Source organism: Euphorbia lathyris, chromosome 6, assembly GCF_963576675.1.
Source record: "Euphorbia lathyris chromosome 6, ddEupLath1.1, whole genome shotgun sequence".
Taxonomy (NCBI): domain Eukaryota; kingdom Viridiplantae; phylum Streptophyta; class Magnoliopsida; order Malpighiales; family Euphorbiaceae; genus Euphorbia; species Euphorbia lathyris.
In genome coordinates, this window is record NC_088915.1 from 30,125,419 (window position 1) to 30,149,779 (window position 24,361).

Below are 24,361 nucleotides of genomic sequence, written 5' to 3' on the forward strand. Positions count from 1 at the left end.
GTAACAAACCAAGTGATGGTTTGCAAAAATTGGGTCAGAACGAAAGAAAAAATCTACAAACTATAAAAATACAGGCTCAAATGGGCTTCCTAGAGTAGATGAAAAAAGAGAAAATAAGGTAAAGAAAAGGGTTAATTCTAATGAGGCTGATTCATCGTCTACCATCTCAAATCATTGCATGTAGGTTCAACACGGTATTAGGTGCAAAATCTGTAATCTTTCCACAAGTCAAAGCATTCACACAAAAATGTCAAGAAAAAGAGCTTTTTGATGTTCGCTCTTAGGCTCAAATTCAACTCACAATTCTTTGGGTTTCAATTTTGTGTTTACTAGTTCTCCTCAAACTCAAGTTTAATATCACATGCCTTCAATTCTTAAGTTATCTACCTAAGTAATGATTTTAGCATTCCTTCAAAAGTAGGGTATAAATGCAAACTTTAGCTCATGCTTTTACAGATACAAGGGTTGTGTCCTACACCTAAACTAGTTGTCCTGCAATCTTAGATTCGGTTCTCAGCCCTTAAAGACAAATAACGAAGTTTAGATTCGAAGGAGGTTCACCGTTTTAGGTCCTAAACATGCAAAAACATAAATAAAACCCGAAAACGCTAAACTAAACTAGACACGACGCAACAAAAATTTAAAAATTATACAAATTTTTGTAAGTTTGTCTACCCCTCCTCCTCGCACTTAAATCATGCAATAAGTTCCAACATTGCATATAAAACAATAAAACACATGTGAAAGAAGTTAGGATGGAGAAGACAACTTACTAACCAAAGTTAAAAATAGAAATCTATAATTGAATTAAAAAGAAAAACAAACCTAGAAAAAGTTTAATCCAAACTTGGGTTGCCTCCCAAGAAGCGCTACTTTATAGTCGGTTAGCTCGACATGGAGTTCCTTCCTAGGTGTAAGCTTCTACACGCGTTAGGAACTCGAACTCCTTGAGAAATAACCCGTACCTACAAAACGGATTAAGAGCCTCTAATAAGTTTAATGAAAGAAGGAGGTCGAATTTAAACATATTATGAAAAAGTTTGGTTTGCTCCCTTTTGGATTCTCTTGGTAGGTCGAAGAGAATGAAAACTTCTGAGCATGAAGCAAACCTAAATTTTTCTAATTTTTGAGGAAAAGGTAGTTGAGATACACAAGTTTTGATTTGATCTTTTATCTCTATCACATGATTTAGAATTTCAGGTTTTGAACCGGGGTTGCTTACCGTTTCCGGTTCCTCACTTACCTCGAGTGATGCATGTGATAGTGGACTTGGTTCTACCTTTTTGTCATTCCTCAAGGAGATGGCTTGAGCTGATTCCCTTTGTGGGATTTCTATGTTTTCCTTTATGCCTGGGAGAGCATCTCGGGATTGCTCTTACATCTCATGGTTTATTTGAGCCAATTGGTTGCTCAAGTCCTTGCAAACCTCCTCGTTGATTGTAAGTCGGACTGATATTCCTTTCAAAAGGGACAGCACCTCATCTCGTGAGCTAGAGGGTTATGGAGGAACATGGCTTGCTTGTTCGTAAGGGAACATTCCCAATTCGTTTTCCCTGTGCTCATTAATAAACCTATTTGGAGGCCTCAACATGTTAGGGTTCTCGTAGGACAGATTTGAGTGTTGAGGTCTCCTCCAATCACTACCATAAAAGCTGTAAGAATTGGGGTTAGAATTATACCTTTGGTGATTACCCACAAAACTTACACTTTCATTGGTGTTGAGGCTCAGTTTCGCCATCAAGATATCCATTTTCTTATTTAAGTCGGCCATGGAGGGATTGGGAGCCTCATTCTCCAGGGCGTGAATGTATTGTCTTGATAGGATAGTAAACTTTTGAGCTTGCCACTCGACTCTTTCTTGCCAATTCATTGATCAGAGAATGCTGAGAAAAAGTGAAGTTCTAGCACAAAAGTTGATAAGTAAAAGTATACAGTTATGAACAAATACAAAAGATATGAACAAGTATAGAGAAGTATAAAAGATTATATATCAACAAGTATAGGGAAGAAGTATAAAGAATTATGTATACACAAGTATAAATAATATAAACAAGTATACGATTATAAGTATCGGTAAACAGGTATGATGAATTATGTATAAACAAGTATAGACGATATAAACAAGGATATTCACAAAAAGAATCGTATATAAACAAGTGTATGTATAAACAGGTATATGTATAAACATGTATAAATATGAACAAGTATAAATATAAACAAGTATAAGTATGAACGATATAAACAAAGATATTCACAAAAAGAATCGTATATAAACAAGTGTATGTATAAATAAGTATATGTATAAACATGTATAAATATGAATAAGTATAAATAAGTGTATGTATAAACAAGTATATATATAAACAAGTATAAGTATAAACAAGGATATTCACAATGAATGCCTAAACTAACAAATCGACCTTTGGTTCGATATTACAGAAGAAATAAATCCCCGGCAACGGCACCAAAAACTTGATGCGCCTCACGGCGTTCGGTACCGCAAGGCTCACTAAGGGATAAGTGTACCCCGTCGTTATCAAGTAATAAATCTGGAAAGTCCAGGTATCGAATCCACAGGACTTATTTACTACAAGTATCGAGTTACTTGGTCTCAGGTGTTATCTAGGCTTTGTGGGTTTTGAGTTTGTTTGTTTAAGTTAATCTACTCCTAGGTTGAATTGTGCTACTCCTAGCTAAGTTATACTAATTCTAACTAAGTTATTCTACGCCTAATTAAGTTAAACTACTCCTAATTAAGTTATACTACTCCTAGGTGATCTTTCACTAATGCAATTACCCGAAGGAACATGGTATGAACGATAATAATGAAGTTAGGTTATTAGGTCTATTGATTAAAAACCTAATCTAAGTCACTTGTATTCAAGGCGATTAACCCTACTTACCCTCCTGAAGTTCCTAGTGCGTGATTCCCTTGTAAGGCCGAAACTAGGTCTAAGGCTCAACAATTTAGGCTTAATCAACTAAGAGGTCGTCAATCTCCTAGGCTCTGACTAGGTCAGATTTAGCTCGCAATATGTGCCTACTCGATTTTGGGGATTTTGAATGAGTTAAACCAATTGAATAAAGCGTAAGACAAAGATTAAACAGATAATCATAGAACAAAACAAGAGCTAAAATATTATTAAAGATGAAGAATAATGTCACAGGATACAATTAGCCTAGGATTCATAGATTGTATCAAAGAGTACAAACAAAGAAAGGTAAAAGGAGATACGAAAATCCCTTTCAAGGAACCTGTCTACTCTGCAATCGGCTTCCTAGGTCTTAAGGACGGACCTTGAATATTCCTCGAAGAACAGCTTTGAAGGAGCTTCAATGGAGGTCGATGAAGATGGAGGAGATGGAGAGGAAATTCAAGGGGAAAGCTAAAGTAATTTACAATTAATGAAAGATGTCTAATTTACATTGGAAAAATCCTATTTATAGGCGCGGCTCGGGCCCTTTTCTTGACCTATTTCGTGTCCTTATGCAGGTAGGAAGTCGTGGGGCCGGTCGTGGAGTCGTGGGGGCGGAATTGGTCTTTTTGACCAATTCCCGCAGGTCTGCTCGCCGAGCAGGGCAAGCTGCTCGGCGAGCAGGCACTGCTCGCCCGAGCAGGCACTGCTCGCCCGAGCAGGCCTCTAAGGGCCTGCTCGGCGAGCAGGCATGTCCTGCTCGGCCGAGCAAGCCTTTGAGGGCCTGCTCGGCCGAGCAGGCCCCTGAGGGCCTGCTCGGCGAGCTGGCCTAAATAGGCCAGTTCGTCGAGCAGTCTTGCCCGGCACGCCTCTGCGCGGTCGCTGAATGCCAAAAGTGTGTTTTTCCGCCCGAACTTATCCCTGCGCATGCACAAAACTCCAGCTAGCATTAGTCCAAAGGCTAAATTGACCCGCCAATCGCTCATTTTGAGCAAACGCTTCGTTTGGTGCGACTTTTGACGGATCAATTAGCTTCAAAAGATAACGGAATTATAATATGCATGCCATTTTGGCCGTATTTGCCTAAATTGATCGTAAAACGAGCCTAAACAACGAAAAGTAAATAAAACATTTCCAATTTCTAACTAACTCACACAAAAGCATTTAAATGCGAGAATTGCTCGCTTATTAACTAAATAACGCTAAAAACCGTCCTAAAACCGTACCCAAAGATAGGGGTTTTTGACCCCTATCAAATGCCACGGAGAATTCTGGATATTAATATCCGGAGGGCGATTCTGAGCAACAGAAGGGCGAGTCCTACGTTTGGCAGATCTCTTAGCAACCATCCAGGGGCCAAAATTTCCCTCCTCCTTTTGTATACTTTCAACTCTACTTTCAACCACCTCACCAACCTCTTTCAGCACCTTTTCCCTCTTCGGGCACCCATCGTAAGTATGGCCATACATGCCACATTCAAAGCAAATATTATATAGGCCTTCATACTCTATAAAGTAAACTTTATTATGGACACAAAACTTGGACAAGAAGGGTTTAGCAAGGTCAATGTCAATACAAACTCTCGCAAACTTACCTCTAATAGCCCCTGTGGTAGTTTTATCCACATGGTGGACCTTGCCAACCAAACCACCTATTTTGTTAAGAAAACTTTCATTGTAATATTCAATTGGAAGCCCTGGGAATCTAACCCATGTTAGAATTCCGTTCACCGAGCAATCATGTGGATTAAAATTTGGAACCCATGGCGTTAAAGCCAGAACTTGGTTAGAAATAATGTAAGGACCCCCATTAATTACGGTATTAAAATCCTCAGACCTTGTAAACTTAATTACATAGTAATCATTTTCTAGATCAGTAATACTGATTTTACCTTTCTTTGCCCATTGTGCCTGAATTCTCTGAGCGAAATAGTTGAAACTAATTCTTTTGCCCATCACTGTAACAATTAGAGCAAGTAATTTCCATTTGGCTCTAAGAGCACGCTTCTCTTCCGAGGAAAGGCGGATCACAGGACAAAGCGGATCATCATGATCACTGTCCTCTTCATCTGAATCTGAAAGAAATTCTTCCGACTCGTCCTCCATAACATCTTCCTCCAAACAAGGTTCCTCCTCTACCACACCCATCACCTTATCTTTCCATGAAAAGCGACCTATTCCTAAGTTAGAATTAAATTTGTTTGCCAATTCTCCAATATGATTGATAGAATCAACTATACTGGCCCGAGTATTGGAGGCCTCCATAACTTCCCGAGAATCCCCAACACAACCATTCCCTAACCTATTCAAATCACCTTCAATCATCGGATCTAAAGGCTTTTTTCTCTCCACCACCATCCCTAATTCCAGAACGGCGTCGAAACCCCCCTTCCACCGCGAAAGCCGCCTCCATACCTTTCCCACACCCTTGCCGCCAATCCACCCCATCAGATTTCACCTCAGGGTCGCCTCCTCTTGTCGCCGTCGATAATCGGCCGCTACTGACCTCACGGGCCCCTGCCGTCTCCGCCGTCGATACTCGACCGCCACCACCCAACGCGACTCCTCTACATCCCGCCGCAACAGATCCGACACCACACGCTTCTCCTATCACTCCATCCGCCACCGATCCGCCACATCCAGCCTCCCCTACACAGCTTCCCGTCCTCACCTCCCCAACACCCGCCGCCGCCGCCGTCTCCCCATCCCCCAAAGCCGTCGTCGCCCCCTTTCTCTTTACCATAAAACCCTAACCCTATTTTTCTTCTTTTCCTTGAGAGAGAAAACCGAAAAAAAATAGGTAGGATAAAATCTTAGTTAATTAATTCTCTATGAACAAATTTTTATTACTATTATAAACTAATTTACTATTATTTAAATATATATATATATATATATATATATATATATATATATATATATATATATATATTGAAATTATACCTTTTTAGTTTATATTTTATACTAGTTTTATTAAAGGGAAACCAGAAAATAAATTAAAAAACATATATTAACTTTTTGTAAAGTATATATTAATTTGTAAAGGGTAATTAATTTATTAGTCCCTATATTTTGACAAAACACACTGTTTAGTCCCTGTATTTTCAAAAACACATGGTAAAGTCCCTAACCTTTTTCTCGATGAACTGTTTAGTCCCTAACGTTTTTCTCGGTGAACTGTTTAGTCCCTGCCGTTAGACTCTCATGAAGATTCTGTTAGTCAATTTGGATTTGCGTTCTTCTTTTCTTTATTTTCCTTTCCTTTAAACTCTAATGCATCTGAAATCAACTTTGAGTGTTCTTCTTCTTGATTTTTTTCTTAATCGTTCAAATTCGTAAGCATTTGGTCTGTTCTTTTTCTTGTTCTCCATATAAATAGCTTCTTCTTCTAAATTGGATTTCCTTTTCTGAAGTTTGAAGGTAAATAGTAAAGGGTAATTTAGTCATTTCCGAAGTCATAAACGGTAAAAAATCTAACAAACAGACGGAAGGACTAAACAGTTCACTGAGAAAAAGGTTAGGGATCTTACCATGTGTTTTTAAAAATACAGGGACTAAACAGTGTGTTTTGTCAAAATATAGGGACTAATAAATTAATTACCCATTTTTAAATGATGAAACATTCTTACAAAAACCAATGTGTATACATATTTACTACAGTACATTATTATTTTCTTGAAGAAATGTATTGGTGAAATTTTATAAATGTTGAATAACACTGAATAAAATTTATTTAATTATATTTTTATTATATAAAAAAGACAAATGATATATACAACCTTAGGACTGTATATAAGCATTAATTATTTTTATATTTTAATAAAAAAATATTATTTCTAAAATAAGTATTTATTTATATTGAAAATATAATAATATATTATGACTATATATGTAAGTATTTTTTTAATAGTATATTTAAGTATTTAAATATGGAAACGTCAACAAATTTTATGTATTAAAAAACTAAATTAATATTAAAAATAGAAATTTGTGGGTTTTTATTTACAGCCCTTAGAGCTGAAATATCAGAACCCTATATAAAAAAAACAGTTTCAAGAAATGATTTGAAACTTAAAACGATAAAACCATTTCTTAAAAAAAAAAACCGTTTTAATTTTAACTGCAACATTTTGTGAAACGTTATGACTTTATATATATAATCTTGTTTTGTTGAAACAAAAAAAGATGTGTCATTCATTTTATTTTTAAATCAGTTTTAGTCTTTCTTTAAATATTGAAACAAATAGGATAAATTATTTCCTTAATTTATTTCTTTCTCATTTTAAGTTCAATTGGTATTTTGGTCCTTGCAACTTTTATATTTTGTCTCTTAAAGGTTCAGTCAAGAGATGTATTTTCGCCATTGGCCTTTGTTGAAATATGTGTTTTTAATCCGGTGATAACTTTTACACACGGTTTGGGTTCATCAATGTTTCTATTATATCATGGGAGACGATAGCCAATTGCGGCTAAAAATGCCTTAAGGAAACTAATATTATCATACCTCAGATTACTCCGTTCACTTCAGTTTGTCAATATGTTTAAGAAAATTAAGTAATTTCTTGTAATTTCATATTTATATTTTAATTATTGTATTATAGTTTGATTGAATTTTTGTATTAATAATTGAAAAACAAGCAAATGCTTGATTCTATTCACCACCAGTTAAGAAAAATACAAAAGAAGTTGTTTATATATATACACTGAACACAAGAGAAAGAACAGAAAATATAAAAGCTAAAATGTCTAAAATACCCCTAAACATAACGGCTATATCATTTATTTCTAATACCGTCTCCTTAAGATGAAAGTGGCAAACAAGGAAACAATTTCATCTTGCTCAGAGCTTAAGACATATGAATAAAAGGAAGAGGTTTCGTAAACAACTCTACTAGTTGATATGCATAAGCTATATAAGGAGTAAAAATAAAGCAATGTGTTAAAAATTCTCGAACTATATGACAATCAATGTTAACATGCTTCATCTTCTTATGGAAAACATGATTCACTATAATATGAATCTATGGCTAACTATCACAATACAAAGAAATTGGCAATTGAGTTGGGGTTTGGAATTTTAGAAGTAATTAAGATAATCACTTGAGCTCACAAGTTGTTGTGGCCATGATACGATATTCAGCTTCTGCTGAACTTTTACTTACTGTAGTTTGTTTATTGGATTTTCAAGAAATGAGTGATTCATAGGGGTGAAAACCCTCTATCTTTTAATACGGGTTTTGGGATATTTTTATGCTATTCTAATAAGTTAATATTTCACTTTTGTCAATTATTAACATGCACAACAACTATAAATGGGTATAGCTTGATATAAATTTATACAATTAGGAGTAAAGGTAACTTTTGGGGGTTAAATTTTAGCATGCACAATGTAATTTATGTACGAAAAAATGGAGAAATTTGAAAAGAATAAGGCAATGGCAAACCCGAAACTGTAGAAAATAAATAGGCGCATTTGTCAATAAACAATTCTATTAATATTCCAATTATATACTTCAAATATTTATATTATGACTGAGACAAGTGTCTTCTTTTTTACCTTACTCTAGTCTTCACAAGTCAAGAAAACAATTTAACTTATTAAATTTTTTTATAATCTGCTGATTTCTCTATTAGAATACCAAGTCTGATTTTATTGAACAAGTCCAAACAAATACCTGTACCATTGATAAGATAATTTACAACAAAAGTATGAGTTCATGCATAGATAGGTGTAAACCCAAGTATTTTACACAAGGTACCAAGTAACAGAGTTAGAATTCAAACTTGAAAATAGAAACAAATTAGAAAGCAACATCATTATATTATATACTTTTATTTGGAGAATCAATTCCAGTCCAGCCACAGCCACAGCCACAGCCACAGTCTTCAGTTACCTGTCAAAAGATGTCATCAGCACCAAAAAGAAAGGCATCCCGACAAGGCCAAAGCACCGCTACTGCCTCAATCTACTAATAAGATGAAGGAAAGCGCAGCAATGCTTGCTATGTTTGTTAGGCAGTTAGTTAGAAAATGCCACATGAACAATTGTACACTTGACAGATTAAGATGAAATAAGATTCTGTTAAGCTTTTCTTTACAATTTTTCATATCTTAGGAAACAAAACAGGTGGAAAAGATGGCACAAGTTGCTATGAAGTATAAACATAGTAATAATATCTGCAAAAAGGGGGCTTATCAAAATAAAACACTTTGAGCTCTAAACTTACAAGTAAGAAACTACATGATAGAGCCTCAAGGGGAAATAGAGGGGAAGTTTTAGATCAGCTGTCCAATTGGCCCAACCTCTAGCATGTTTATTCTAGAAGGGAAGGGACAGGCCTAGAGAAATACTGGAGTTGGTTATGCTTTGCAGGGAGGAAGGGCTGGCAGTTATATTGGGGAGATGTAGCCGTCTGTGTCAGCTTTTGGGAATGTTTTGGCATTGTGCACTTGCATAGGCAACTTGTCTTTAGTGCATCTTATAATATCTCTGATCATCTGTTATTACTTTTGCAGTAGAGAACTCATTAACAAAATACCTTTTTTCTAGCTGCTGCGTGTTTTTTTATTCATTTTTTGTTGTTGTTTGGTGGTATTTGAGGTTGTGCATGCTGCATCACTAGATGTTGTAATTATATACCCTTAAGATGACAGTTCACAGTTGCCTAAATCAACAATGTCAGTTACAAACTAATGGAAACTTCAGAATCACACTCGCAAAATAAGAGATCATAGAATCTAAAGAAACAGATATGTGGTAATAAGTCCAACAGCAAAATATTGCAATAGATAGCCAAACAGCAAAATATTGCAATAGATAAACTAATTAAAGGAGGAACTTCGGAAGCATAGCCAGAATATATTCCCCTTCTCCGGCTTGAGCTAATACACCCAACAGCATAACCATAACGGACAGCCATTCTAGAAGGTGTTACCACAGAACTCACTCCTTGTACATATAACTACCATCCCTCCTCACTAGTCATCACACCCGAGGTTATAATTAAACTCCTCCTATCACTTTTTGCCATGTGTCCCATAGTGTTTTCTAGAGTAAACCTTCCACATTTTGGGTCCATGAGACGATTTGGCCAAGATCATTCCTTTATCAGCCCTACCAGACTCTTCTCATCACAAACTTACAAGTTAGAACCATATAGTAAATGTATGTGGCAGACAAGCAGGATTGTGAAGGGAATAATTTTCAGGTCAATTCAGAAGTTTAACGAATAACTCAGCCAGCCATACAGCAAATTTACCAATAAATAGTCAAACGACATATAAAACCCCTTCGCTAGTAAGACATTTTCAAAACCTCAATTAGAGTTAGAACACTCATCAGAACTCTGCAAAGTTTTTTCTTTCTTTCCTTTGGCAGTTTAAAAATAGGATGGTAGCTTATTCGATTCAAATCAAGATGATTTCAACTAACCAAATTTTATCATCATATTAAGGCACATCACAAGTTCATCAAATAAGCAAAGGCAGTAGTAGTATACACAAAATAGATACTAGGGCTATGCATTGAAAAAACTTTAGATGAAGTGGCAGTTGATTCCATAGTATACAATTATTAAACTGTGTAGGATGCAAGATATTTAAGTTATTGCATTTCCTAGCTTATATAAACTCTTTGCCTTTACATGTTTGAAGCTTGAGCAGGTTTTGTTCATCTTCAAATTAAAATAGAATGGAAATGGATGTTTACATTTCAAGTATCTTAATCTAGAAATTCAATTATAGGTCTCCTTGGATGGTTTGAATAAAAGAAATTGATAAGCTATTTCTAATATTTCTGTTCTTCCTTGCTACTTTAGGGTCCACTTGGATTGAGGTTAAATGAATGTTAATGGAGATTAAATAATGGAAGGTTAGATAGCTAACCTTGCTTGAGAAATTTTGTAGAGATTAAATGAAAGTTAACAGAGGTTAAAGGAAAGGTTAGTTTGAGTTCCACCAAATTGGAGGTTTTTTTTTATAGAATTTTATAAAGAAAAACCTCACCTCACCTCAAATTTTAACCTCACCCCTTCACCTCACCTTCCCTCTCCTTCCTTAGTGAATCAGCTATTTATTTCTAAACATAAGATTTAACATACCAAACCAATTGGGTATAGCTTGATATAAAATTAGCATACCAGACAAATTGGGTGTAGCTCAATTGATACACATACATCTACATGAAGTGGATATGAAGGGTCCAGGGTTCAAATCCATCTCTTTACAAGGGGAAAAAAAAAGAAGAAACCATGTTTAAGAAAGAAAAAACAAAATATTGATTCCTTAGTTTGGAGGTTAATGGAAAGTAGGGGAAGTGATGAAAGTGAAAGTTAAAAATTAACCTTATTTGGAGATTATAAAATATAAATGAGAGTTAAAAATTAACTTTATTTATGAGTTTAAATATGAACTGAAGTAAAGTTAAATTTACTCTTACAAATTTTTTAATGAAATTTCTGTTCCTTAGGAGGTTAGAGTTTAAAGAGTTTGAAGGTTAAGTAAGTAAAAGTTTAATTTTGATTTACCTTCGTTCACTCTCTAAGAAAATACTACCAAACAAGGCTAGTGTGATATTTTATATTCCATTACTCCCCTTTACCACCGTTTAACTTCCTCCCAAACAATTAAAAGAAATCAGAAACCTCATACAAAATCAGAGCTCGGTTATAAAAGCCTCATTCCTAGCTGAGTCAATGAATTAATCTATGCTATTCAATTGTTAATCCAGTGATATTTTCCTTCAAAATTGCAAACAAATTTATCAGTATCAATATATTTGGACACAAAATAGACCAAATTGTAGGGCGAATTCAGGCGTTGAGAAGATTTAGAATGAAGAAAAATTACCCAATGAGCTTGAACTCCTGCACCTCCTTAAAGTTGATCCATGGTTTTTCCCAAACCTTAGCTTCATAAACTTTGGTATGACCGCCTTCAGTTACCTCCAAGGTAATATAGTACACGGTCCCAGCCACCACCTGCTGCTTCACATTGACCACTCTCTTAAACTCCAGCAGCGCATTCTGGTAAAATAGAAAAGAATAATTAAAATTAAGAAACCTAGATAAAATGGATGATTTAGAATAGAAATGGAGAAAGGACCTGTTTTTTGTTGTGATCTTCAACAGCAAAACGAGCGAGGGAATCGATTTCAAGGCTGTTGGCCGATCCCTCAGCTTCCTTAATGCCGCCTACGGTTGCCATTTTTGTGGTTTTTGGTGAGAAAAAGGATATTATTAATGGAGAAATGAAAGAGAGAGACGTAATCTAGATATTAATAGAGCAGAGCAGAATCCAATCCCAATCCAATCTTTGTGTCAATTTTGATTCCTTCCGCACATAGTTTCCTGATTGATTTTTTATTTTGAACGGAATAGTATCCTGATTGATTGATTGATTGTCAAAATTGACGCCTTTTTTAGATGAATCAATCGTCTACAGCCGTTCACTTTTTATTATTTCTATACTCGCCACTCTCACCATTCACTGCCTAAAACCCAACAAATTATTTCTATACTCGCTACTCTCACCATTCACAACAAATAAGGATGCTATTTATCTCTTTACCATCAAACAAAATAAGAGAGAAAGCTTAAAGATTATATGGAAAGATTTCATGTTGCAACCTTAGAGATTCAAGATCTTCAGGTTGTAGGAGTTCTTCAAGGAACAAGATCGCACAATTTAAGAAATTCTTATGATCATTCGCACAATTTAAGAAAATGTCTAGCCGAACTAATAAATTTATACTTTAGAACATCATGAGGAATATAGCTAGAAGAGGAGATCTAGATAAAAAGAGGAAGAAGAAGAAGGATGAAAGAAGAATGGAAAAGGGAATGAAACAAAACACCCACCAAAGTTAACGTCTAAAAACTACACACCTATACTTGAGCCTCGTAGATGTTATGTAGCAAGTCGTAAATGGAGCTTCTCATCATTTGAATGTTGATAAAAACATCAAGCCAATTAAAGAGAATAAGAAAGAAAACAAGCTTTGGAAGAAGAAATAGATAATCTTCTTCAAGCTAACTTGATTGATTTTCCAGTCCACTCGAGCGACTATGTATACAAGATTGCGATGTTTAGCAAGAAAAAGAAAAGCTATTGTATTGGGCAAATTCTTCTTCTCCACCAGCACTTGTTCAATTTCAATTTCACATGATAGTAATCTGATTTCCCACTATTTTTCGCTTCTCCATTCTTCCCCTAACTTTACCCATTTGCGCCATCTCCATGCTCGCTTACTCCGCACCTCTCTTTACAGCAATGTAATCCTCAGTTCCAAGCTTGTTTTGATGTACTCCCGTCGCAGCAAACTCTTTCCTTACTCTCTTTCTGTTTTCTTTCACATGCCCTGCCGTAATATCTACTCTTGGAATATTATAATTGGCGAATTTTCTCGCTCCAATTCCCCCCACATTTCTGTCAAGTTATTTCTTCGTATGTGGACGGAATCTGATGAACGACCTGATGATTTCTCGTTTCCTCTTGTTCTGCGAGCCTCTGCTGGTTCTGGTTTGGTGGAATTTGGGATTTCACTTCATGGATTGTGTGTTAAATTGGGTTGGGCGGTGAGTTTGTTTGTTGCCTCTTCTTTGGTGTTTATCTATGTGACGTTTGGACATGTGTTTCATGCCAGAGTATTGTTTGATGAAATGCCTGAAAGAGATTCTGTGTTATGGACTGCTATGTTGGCTGGGTATGCTCAACATGGGGAACCATTATTGGGTTTACAAGTATTCAGGGAGATGATTAATGCGGGGATTAAGCTTGATGGGGCTGTAATGGTGAGCTTGCTTTTGGTGTGTGGGCAGTTGGGATGGTTAAAGCAGGGCAAGAGTGTTCATGGGTGGTCTATGAGAAATTGCTCGGTTTTTGAATTAAGCTTAGCAAATGCTATTGTTGATATGTATGTTAAATGTGGTATGCTGATTTATGCACATAGATTTTTTGATAAAATGCTGGAAAGAGATGTGTTTTCTTGGAGCTGTTTGATTTTGGGATATGGACTGATTGGGAATGTGAGTGTTGCTTTGGGGCTGTTTGATCAGATGCATTCTATTGGGATTAAACCAAATAATGTAACATTTCTAGGTGTCTTATCAGCCTGTGCTCATGGTGGCTTGGTGGAGCAATCTCGTTCCTACTTGAAATTGATGCAAGATTACAGGGTAGTGCCTGAATTGAAACATTATGCCAGTGTGGTTGATTGTTTGGGAAGAGCTGGACTTTTGGAAGAAGCAGAGAAGTTTGTTGAGGATATGCCTATGGAGGCTGATGAAGCAGTGCTAGGTTCCATATTGGCAGGATGCAGAGTTCATAATAATGTGGAGGTAGGAGATCGAATTGCAAAGAAATTAATTGGGTTGAAGCCAGAGAAAGCTGGTTATTATGTGCTCCTTTCAAACTTTTATGCACAAGTGGGGAGGTTCAGTGAAGCTGAAATAGTTAGGAGCCTTATGAAAGAAAAAAATGTGTGTAAGGCACCTGGTTGTAGCTTGATTGAATCGAACAAAAGTAAACATTGTTGATGTTTCATTTAAAGGGTTTCAGGTGATAAAATCTACAGCCTAGGCTAGGGGTGCTGATAATTACACAGACTGTACCAGTTCTTTGGAACAAGGTAAGTATGACTATGATTATATTGTTGATTGATATGGTCATTTAATTCCATTTCAACGTGTGTAGACAAGTGCTAGTAAGCTGAGTATAGTACAATGTTTTAATGTTTGATTGCATAGCAGTGGTGCAAGGTGATGCGGGCATCCAGTCAACTAAATGAGAGTAGACGAGTAGTGAAAGAAGCCGGGTCAAAGGGGCAACACACCAAAGCAAAGAGAATGCTATTTATTTACAAAAGAGAGCGCACACTCTTGTGGATCTAAAGAAAAGCTTTGCTCCATCAAAAAAAAAAAGAAAAAAAAAAGAATAAGCTTTGCAATTCACATGCCACATAAAAGTTTCAACACAAATCTCACACGGCGTGAGGACTTTTTAAAAAGACTATATATAGGGGTCAAAAACCCCTATCTTTGGGTATAGTTTTAGGACGGTTTTTAGTGTTATTTCGTGAATAAGCGATCAATTCTCGCATTTATATGCTTTTGTGTGAGTTAGTTAGAAATTGGAAATGTTTTATTAACTTTTCGTTGTTTGGGCTCGTTTTCTGATCATTTTAGGCAAATATGGCCAAAATGGCATGTATGTTATAATTCCGTTATCTTTTATAGCTAATTGATCCACCAAAAGTCGCACCAAACGGAGCGTTTGCTCAAAATGAGCGATTGGCGGGTCAATTTAGCCTTGAGACTAATCCTATTTTGGAGTTTTCGTGCATGCGCAGGGATAAGTTTGGGCGAAAGTTACATCATGGGACATCGAGCAACCGCGTGGAGGCGTGCAGGGCAAAACCGCTCGTCGGACTGGCCTTTTTAGGCCAGCTCGCCGAGCAGCGCGCCCTGCTCGACGAGTTGACTTGCGGGAATTGGTCAAAAATCCCAATTTTGCCCCCACGACTCCACGACCGGTCCCACGACTTCCTACCTGCATAAGAACACGAAATAGGTCAGAAAAAGGGCCCGAGCTACATCTATAAATAGAACTTTTCCATTGTAAATTAGATATCTTTCATTATTGTAAATTTACCTTAGCCTTCACCCTTGAAGATTCCTCTCCACCTCCTCCATCTCCTTCAACCTCCATTGAAGCACCTTCGAAGCTCCGCTCACCGAGGAATATTCAAGGTCCGTCCTTAAGACCTAGGAAGCCGGCTGCAGAGTAGACAGGTTCCCTGAAAGGGATTTTCGTATCTCCTTTTATCTTTCCTTGTTTGTACTCTTTGATACAGTCTATGAATCCTAGGCTAATTGTATCATGTGACATTGTTCTTCGCCTTTAATAATATTTTAGCTCTTATTTTGTTCTATGATTATTTGTTTAATCTTTGTCTTACGCTTTATTCAATTGGTTTAACTCATTCAAAAGCCCCAAAATCTAGTAGGCACATATTGCGAGCTGAATCTGACCTAGTCAGAGCCTAGGAGATTGACGACCTCTTAGTTGATTAAGCCCAAATTGCTGAGCCTTAAACCTAGTTTCGGCCTTACAAGGGAATCACGTACTAGGAACTTCATGAGGGTAAGTAGGGTTAATCGCCTTGAGTACAAGTGACTTAGATTAGGTTTTTAATCAATAGACCTAATAATCTATCTTCATTATTATTGTTCATACCATGTTCCTTCGGGTAATTACATTAGTGAAAGATCACCTAGGAGTAGTTTAACTTAATTAGGGGTAGAGTAACTTAGCTAGAATTAGAATAACTTAGCTAGGAGTAGTATAATTCAACTAGGAGTAGATTAACTTAAACAAAACCAAACTCAAAACCCCCAAAGCCTAAATAACACCTGAGACCAAGTAGCTTGATACTTGCAGAAATAAATCCTGTGGACGATACCTGGACTTTTCCAGAATTTTATTACTTGATAACGACGGGGTACACTTATCCCTTAGTGAGCCTTGCGGTACCGAACGCCGCGAGGCGCATCAAGTTTTTGGCACCGTTGCCGGGGATTTATTTCTTCTGCAATATCGAACCAAAGGTCGATTTGTTAGTTTAGACATTCGTTTGTGAATATCCTTTGTTTACATCATTTATACCTGTTTATATATATACTTGTTTATACATACACTTGTTTATATACGACTCGTTTGTGAATATCCTTTGTTTATATCGTTTATACCTAAGTATATATGATTCTTCTATACTTGTTCATATCTATCGTGTTTATTCATAACATGTGTAGTTGTTCATACCTATACTCGTTTATACTTGTTTATACGTGTTAATATCATCTATACTTGTCTATCTATACTTGTTTATATCTTTTATACTTGTTTATATTCATACCCGTTTATACATCTACTTGTTTATATCGTTTATACTTGTTCATTCTTATGCTTATACTTGTTCATATTCTGACTCATACTTGTACATACTTGTTTATCTCTACTAGTTTGTACCATGTACACCAATCTATATCTGTCAATATAAACCGATAAGAATACTTGTATAAAACTGTGTGACCCTGTATGATAACACTGTAAAATGTTTTAGATGTTTATACTTTCCTTCCATGGGAAAAATTTCTGCTTTCATTTATTTCTTGTATTTATTTCTTCTCAGCATATGCCTACGCGATCAGCGGGAATACCGTGTGTCCCTCTTAACCTTGAACTTGAACGTACTCTTCGTAGGAGCAAACAGATTGGAACGCTGAAGCAAGACGAGATCATCGAGCCTATCAAAATGGCTGAGACTAATCCTCCTAACAATAACCGGAACACTGAGAACACCGGATCGGAAACTGACACTCGTCTGATGAGTGAGATTCTGGCACCACACCGACACCAGCATCTGTCCGGCATTGCTGCTCTGAATATTTCGGCCATCACATACGAAATCAAGTTAGGCATAATTCACTTGATTCAACAGACCGGACTGTTTGGAGGGGAAGCACATGAGAGCCCGAATGATCATCTGGATCGCTTCCTAATGTGCGCAGACACTGCGAGAACAAATGGGGTTCCCCAAGATGCTGCTAGGCTGAAGTTGTTCCCATTTTCTCTAACTAGGCAAGCTTTGGAATGGCTAAGAACACTAGAGCCCGGATCAATCACAACTTGGGCAGGATTGGAGAAGGAATTCTTGTCCTACTACTTTCCTCCCTCGAAGACAGAAATGCTCAGGGGTGAGATTACCTCATTCCACCAACCCGAGCACGAAGCGCTTGATAGGGGTATTTTACCCCTATCTTTTAGCGTGATTTACGGGTTGATTTTGGATAAAATAAATAAGTTTAATTACAAAAATAAAGTGTTTTGATAAAATAAAGAAATAAAAATAAATCTCGTACTTTCTGTTAATTTTCCATGCTTTTGATTAGTTTAGAAAATAAAAACGTCAAGCTAACTCGGCTCACAAGTTTTGTATTTCAGGTACGAGCAAGGAGTAAAAATCTACTCAAATACGCGGGGCGTATAATCCTTTACGCGGGGCGTGAAACATGTGTCAGCAATAATTGCCTTATCCGCAGGAGCCATATGGAATTGACTCAGCATACGCGGGGCGTATGCCATTCTACGCGGGGTGTATGACACATGTCGGCAATAATTGGCCTAATCCTGAAAGTCAGACTGCACTGTCTCCCTGAGTCAACTCTTAGTACGCGGGGCGTATAACCATACAAGCGAGGCGTACCAAGCAATTCTTCAATGATAAAAACTCAGAGACTCTTTTACGCGGGGCGTACTCCAGCTACGCACGGCGTAAAAGCCCCAATTCAAGCAATAAAACTTCAGAGACTCAAACACGCGGGGCGTACAATTCTTTACGCAGGGCGTGCTTGAGACAACAAGACAACGAATTGGTCCACATGCAGGAGATTTCTGACGGAATGGGCATTTACGCGGGGCGTAGACCAATTTACGCGGGGCGTATCATGGGATTTCTGCACCAAATAATGTTGCTCCATACTTGTACTTTGTGAAGTTACAAACTTGCCCTTTGCTTGATGTCTATAAATAGGAACCTCTTGAACTTCATTGAAATCATCCAAGAAATAATTACACACTAGAGAGCAAACTATACTTGTTTTGTTACTTGTTATAGTATAGATTCAGTTTTTGTAGCTAAACTCTCCACCTCGAGAGCTTGTTCGGTTGTTTTCGGCATTCCATCGAAGTTCCGCTCCACCATTCGTCACCAAGCTCGAGAGTTCCACCTCCACGACCTAGGAGACGGCTTTGAGTCCGGTTAGCCAGTTTCAAGGGCGGATTCTCCCCTTTTACGTGCTAATTAGCTTGTACTCTTCCTATGTACTAGGCTTGGTTGTATTCCATTTATATACATTTCATATTTATAATTTCATGATTTATAATCTCTATTTCTCTTTACGTGTTAGTGTTTGCTACTTGTTTTGATATTGATAATTGATTATTGTGTAGGAGAACGAGATTTCCGACGCCATTCGGGCTATCCTTAGGGAGTTATATAGGTGTTGCCCTACCGGAAGTGACAAACCGGAAACCGTAGAAATTCACAAGCCACGGAACTTACGGGCCCTAGTTTCTAATTCCCCCGCATTAGACACACCTTGACTAGGAATCACGTAGTCTAAGTACTTCACGGGTTGGTCCTACTACACTTAGTCATCTTTGCAAGAGTAAATTATTATCCGTATACATTTAGAGTCGTTATTTATCGTGGTTATAACTTATCATAATTCATCCCACTTCATAGGGTTTTAGCTACATAAATTTGTGTCGCTAATAGTTAGGAATAGTGTGTAGTTGTGTCTTACTTTACCCAAAAGTAATCATCGCTTAAATAACATACGAAACTGAGTCGTCTAATACTTGTAATTATAAATCCCGTGGATTCGATACCCGGTCTTAACCGGATTATTACTTGATACGACGGGGTACACTTGCCCCTAAGTAGTCGTAGTGTCTAGTGGAGTTAGAACATTTAAAAGATCACATCCATACTCATAGCACATTCACCGCAATATACATTTAGTCGTCATTAGAAAACTCTACCTAGACGCCACGCCCATCAAGTTTTTGGCGCCATTGCCAGGGATTTATAATCTCCTACAATATTAGACAAAAACGTTTCATTGTTAGTTTAAGCATTCTTTTTGTATAAATTGTTTATATATACTTTGACTAACATTATTCTTTCTTGTTGATAACCTTTTATACTTCCTTTTTGCTTTATGCACACCCGATCGAAAAGTGATTCTCTTATTCCTATTGATCTCGAAATTGAACGTACTCTTTGTAGGATTCGAAAAGAGAGAATGGCAAACCCCAACGCCGAGGTCAACCAACCCGACGGAAACCAAAGGCCACACATGAACAACATCCGAGGGGGAAATGATACGCATTCGATGATGGAAATCCTCGCTCCGCATCGCCCCCAGAATCGTAATGGCATTATCGCTCCCACGATCCCGGCCAACACATACGAGATCAAGACCGGCATGATCCAACTGATACAACAATGTGGTCAATTCGGAGGGGAACTCCATGAGAACCCCAACGAACATTTGGATAAAATTCTTATGTGTGCCGATACCTCTCGGCAAAATGGTGTTCACGTTGAGGCTGTGAGACTGAAATTGTTTCCTTTTTCATTGACAGGACAGGCATTGGAATGGCTACACTCATTGGAGGCGGGATCCATCACGTCATGGGAAGAGCTCGAAAAGGAGTTCCTTTCCTACGATTTTCCGCCGTCCAAAACAGTCAAGTTACGAATCGATATCACATCTTTCAGGCAGTTGGAATGCGAGGCCCTTCACGCAGCTTGGGCTAGGTTCCGGAAGTTGCTCCGAAACTGCCCCCAGCATGACATCCCAAAGCACGACTTGGTAAGCTCTTTTTACCACGGGTTAACCCCCACTAACCGTGTGACTGTTGATTCCACTGCAGGTGGGGATCTATTTCGAAAGTCAGCTAGTGAGGCCTACGAGCTCATTCATGAGCTCGCAAGGAAAAGTGTGCAATGGCAAGAGGATCGGCTTGCCGGCCCGTCGCGACACCAGACATTCGCTGTGGAGAAAGAGGCTCCGAAAAGCTCCATAGCAGAAATGAATAAGAAGCTTGACTCGTTGATCGCCCAATTGAGCCTCAATAAAGGTGTGCAGGTCCTGATGTGCACTCACTGTGGTGGAGACCATGATGCGTTTAATTGCCAAACCGGTAGCCCCTTCGCCGGCGATGCCGAAAACGTAAGTTATATAGGAGGCAACCAAAGGTATAATTCCCATCCGAACTCCTACTCTCACCACAATAATAATAACGGCGTATGGAGGCCTCGGTACCAACACCCGAACTTATCATATGGCAATAATAATAACGTGTTGAGACCCCCATCCGGCTTTGAGCAAGAATTTCAGGAAAATGGGCTCGGGCAATCACAAGCCGCGCCCGGTAATCGAAACGCTCCACCTTCTAACAATGTACACGACCAATCTGTCACGTCCTTGTTGAAGGACATATTAACCCGTCTTTCCGATAGCGAAGTGTTTTGCAGGGATCTTAGCCGTCAGGTGGCCCACCTAAACCGTCAACAACAAGAAAGGCCACTAGGGACCCTCCCGGCGAACACTGAACAAAACCCGTGGGGTAAGAATCGGGAATCCGGACAGGTGATAATGCTCCTCAACAATAGGAGTTCGGACCCGTCAAGCTCCAACGCGGACGTCTTGCAATAAGCCGCCATATAAGAAAGTCGAGCTACTTCGACTCAAAACGTAGCATCGGTTTGAATTCCTCGAACCACTTGTCTATATGTATTATAAACGTTATCTCTTTTCTTTATTTTGCATTATTGTTATTTTATTTTATTTTCATCTTCATTTTTACTTTATTTTATTTTCTCCCATTTTCTTTTATTTTCATAAAATCAAAAGAAAAAAAATCCCACATTAATCCAAAACCCTTAAAATACGCGGGGTGTACAACCCCTTGCGCCCCGCGTAGTTGTGTGTCTGCCCCTTTTACTTAATAAAGGACATACTACGCGCGGCGTACCTGAATTTGCGCCCCGCGTACACGTTACTCATTGACGCTCTTGTTTAATAAGTGCCACGTAGAGGACACGCGGGGCGTACCCTAGGGTACGCTGCGCGTATCCTCGGGGAGTTGTGAATCACAACTCCCCATGGCAACTCCCTCTCTCTCAAACTTCCCATCACTCCTCTTCCCTATACAACTTTTCCACTTCCACACTCCACCTCCTCTTCCACCCAATCAATTTTCATCCTTTCAAATTCAATTTTTCAACTTCCCTCCATAATAAATTTTCATTAACTACCTCCTTAATTACAAATTAATAAAAATTAAAAAGAGTCATAAATAAAACATAAAAATCATAAAATCAATTAAAAATCATTAAACACTCATAAATCCAAAAGTCAAAAAATCAGAAAATTACCAAAAACCACAAAAAACCTTCATCTTCCGTCCTATACGCGGGGCGTAACCCCATTTACGCCCCGCGTCTCCGCCCTTTTTGTCATAAAAAAAGGAGCAGGAGGTCCGATACGCGTGGCGTAACCCTCTTTACGCCGCGCGTATCTCACCATTCTTGCGCAAAATAACATCAGGGGGAGGGATACGCGTGGCGTGGCCCCTTTACGCCCCGCGTACCCCTCTGGGAATCCGATCTTTGCTTGGATTCCCCACTTCTCCCCTATATATATCTTCCCTTTTTCTCCCTTTCCATCCTCACAACTACCCCAACTCTTCACAACACTCATCTCCCACTCCCTCTTCATTCCTTCTCCCTTCTCCCTCATCCAATCATGACCCGAAGCAAACGAGCAGTCGTTAAAACTCCCCTCGACCAACAAATGCAAGCTCGTCGAGCTCGCACCACTCGCTCCTCATGCACCCAAAACCAACCACAACAGCCACCCGAGCGGGAAAGCACGCCCCCTCTCACCCGCCTTTACCGGGCCCCTTTTCACCTTCTCACCGAGGAGGAGTGATGCGGATTCCGTGAAGAACCCGATCTGAGGGATAAGTGTACCCCGTCGTTATCAAGTAATAAATTTCTGGGTTTAAGTCCAGGTTATCGTCCACAGGATTTATTTCTGCAAGTACCGAATTACTAAGTCTCGGATGTTATCTAGGCTTAAGGGGTTTGAGTTGGTTTTGTTTAATTAATCTACTCCTAGGTTGGTTTGCACTAATCCTAACTAGATTATCTAATTCTGACTAAGTTATTCTAACCCTAACTAAATTACTCTACCCCTAATTAAGTTAAACTACTCCTAAGTGATCTTTTGTCAATGCAATCATCTAAAGGATCATGGAGGGATACGATGATAATGGAAATAGATTGTTTAAACAATTGAATTAAAATCTAAGTCACTTGTGTTCGAGGCGATTAACCCGACCTATCCTCCTAAAGTTCCTAGTTCGTGATTCCCTTGTAAGGCCGAAACTAGCTCTAAGGCTCAGTAATTTGGGCTTAATCTTCTATAGGGTCGTCAATCCTATAGGCACTGACTAGGTCAGATTCAGCTCGCAATATGTGCCAACTTGATTTTGGGATTATCGAATGAGTTAAACCAATCAAACAAAGCGTAAGACAAAGATTCAAAGCATTAAAACAATTGAAGAAACAAAACTATTATATATTAATCAAAGATGGAGAACATTGTCACGAAGTTACAATAAGCCTAAGATTCATAGCATGTATCATAGGATAAACAAGATATAAAAGAAGAAAAATCCCTTTCAGGGAACCTGTCAACCAATGCAGGCGTCTTCCTAGGACTTAAGGATGGAGCTCGAGCAATCCTCGGTGAATGGAGCTTCGGAGGCGTCTTCAATGGAGGTTTGAAGGTTTTTGGAGGAGGTGGAGAGGATTTCTCGAGGTGGAAGATAAGAAAATTACAAAAACAAAAGATATCTAATTTACAATTGAAAATTTCTATTTATAGACGCGTCTCGGGCCTCGTTTTGACCTAATTTCGTGTCCTTGTTGGTGTAGGAAGACGTGGGGCCGAACGTGGCTTCGTGGGGGCGGAATTGGTCTTTTTGACCAATTCCCGCAGGTCTGCTCGCCGAGCAGGAAAGGCTGCTCGCCGAGCAGGATTGCGACGAGCAGCCCCTGCTCGCCGAGCAGGCGCCTGGTGGCCTGCTCGGCGAGCAGTCTCCTGCTCGCCGAGCAGGCCTCCAGAGGCCTGCTCGACGAGCAGAAATGGCCCCGGGGGCCCTGCTCGCCGAGCGTTTTCGCCCGAAGCGCGTTCGATCCGTACCGGATGACTTCCAAACCCTTTTTCGTCTGAACTTACACCTGCACACGCATAAAAACTCCAGAAAACATTAGTCCAAAAGCCGAATTGATCCGTCAATCGCTTATTTTGAGCAAACGCTTCGTTTGGTGCGACTTTTGACGGACCAATTAGCTTCAAAAGATAACGGAATTCTATTATGCGTGTTATTTCGGCCGTATTTGCCTAAATTGATCACAAAACGAGCCTAAACGACGAAAAGTAAATAGAATGCTTCCAATTTCTAACTAACTCACACAAAAGCATTTAAATGCGAGAATTGCTCGCTTATTAGCCAAATAAACCTAAAAACCGTCCTAAAACCGTACCCAAAGATAGGGGTTTTTGACCCCTATCAAGGAGGCCACCTGGTACGAAGACCTTTGTGCCGCCACTGTCATGGAGCTTCCCTATATCCCCACGTAGCGTGCTTGATCAACACGATCTCGGCACACCTTTTGAAGCTCGTCTTCGTGCCCTCGGGTGGTACGATATCTATAGCAAAGAATACCACGTGTACCCCTCCTTGGTCCTGGAGTTCTACACCACCCTCACCTCCAACAATGTGCCCGGAGCCGCACTTTTTAACTTC

At 38.7% G+C, this 24,361-nt stretch overlaps 2 protein-coding genes across 2 annotated transcripts; one reads left to right on the forward strand and one right to left on the reverse strand.

Moving 5' to 3' along the window:
• Positions 1-8,609: 8,609 nt before the first annotated feature.
• LOC136233976 (cysteine proteinase inhibitor-like) lies at positions 8,610-12,292 on the reverse strand. The gene is made up of 3 exons (XM_066023716.1): positions 12,017-12,292; positions 11,762-11,937; positions 8,610-8,808 (listed from the first exon to the last, which is right to left on the reverse strand). Exons 1-3 carry the CDS (start codon positions 12,116-12,118, stop codon positions 8,805-8,807), a joined length of 282 nt encoding a protein of 93 aa, XP_065879788.1. The 5' UTR covers positions 12,119-12,292; the 3' UTR covers positions 8,610-8,804.
• A 212-nt stretch (positions 12,293-12,504) lies between these two features.
• On the forward strand, positions 12,505-15,840 carry LOC136233975 (pentatricopeptide repeat-containing protein At4g14170). The gene is made up of 2 exons (XM_066023715.1): positions 12,505-14,540; positions 14,662-15,840. The coding sequence occupies exon 1, from the start codon at positions 12,979-12,981 to the stop codon at positions 14,446-14,448; it is 1,470 nt and encodes a 489-aa protein (XP_065879787.1). The 5' UTR covers positions 12,505-12,978; the 3' UTR covers positions 14,449-14,540; positions 14,662-15,840.
• The last annotated feature ends 8,521 nt before the right edge of the window (positions 15,841-24,361 follow it).

Coding starts and splice junctions, on each gene's coding strand:
- LOC136233976 (XM_066023716.1), bottom strand. CDS start 12,118: ATGGCAACCGTAGGCGGCATTAAGGAAGCTGAGGGATCGGCCAACAGC. Junction 11,938..12,016: donor AAGATCACAACAAAAAACAG/GTCCTTTCTCCA, acceptor CTATTTTACCAG/AATGCGCTGCTGGAGTTTAA.
- LOC136233975 (XM_066023715.1), top strand. CDS start 12,979: ATGTATACAAGATTGCGATGTTTAGCAAGAAAAAGAAAAGCTATTGTA.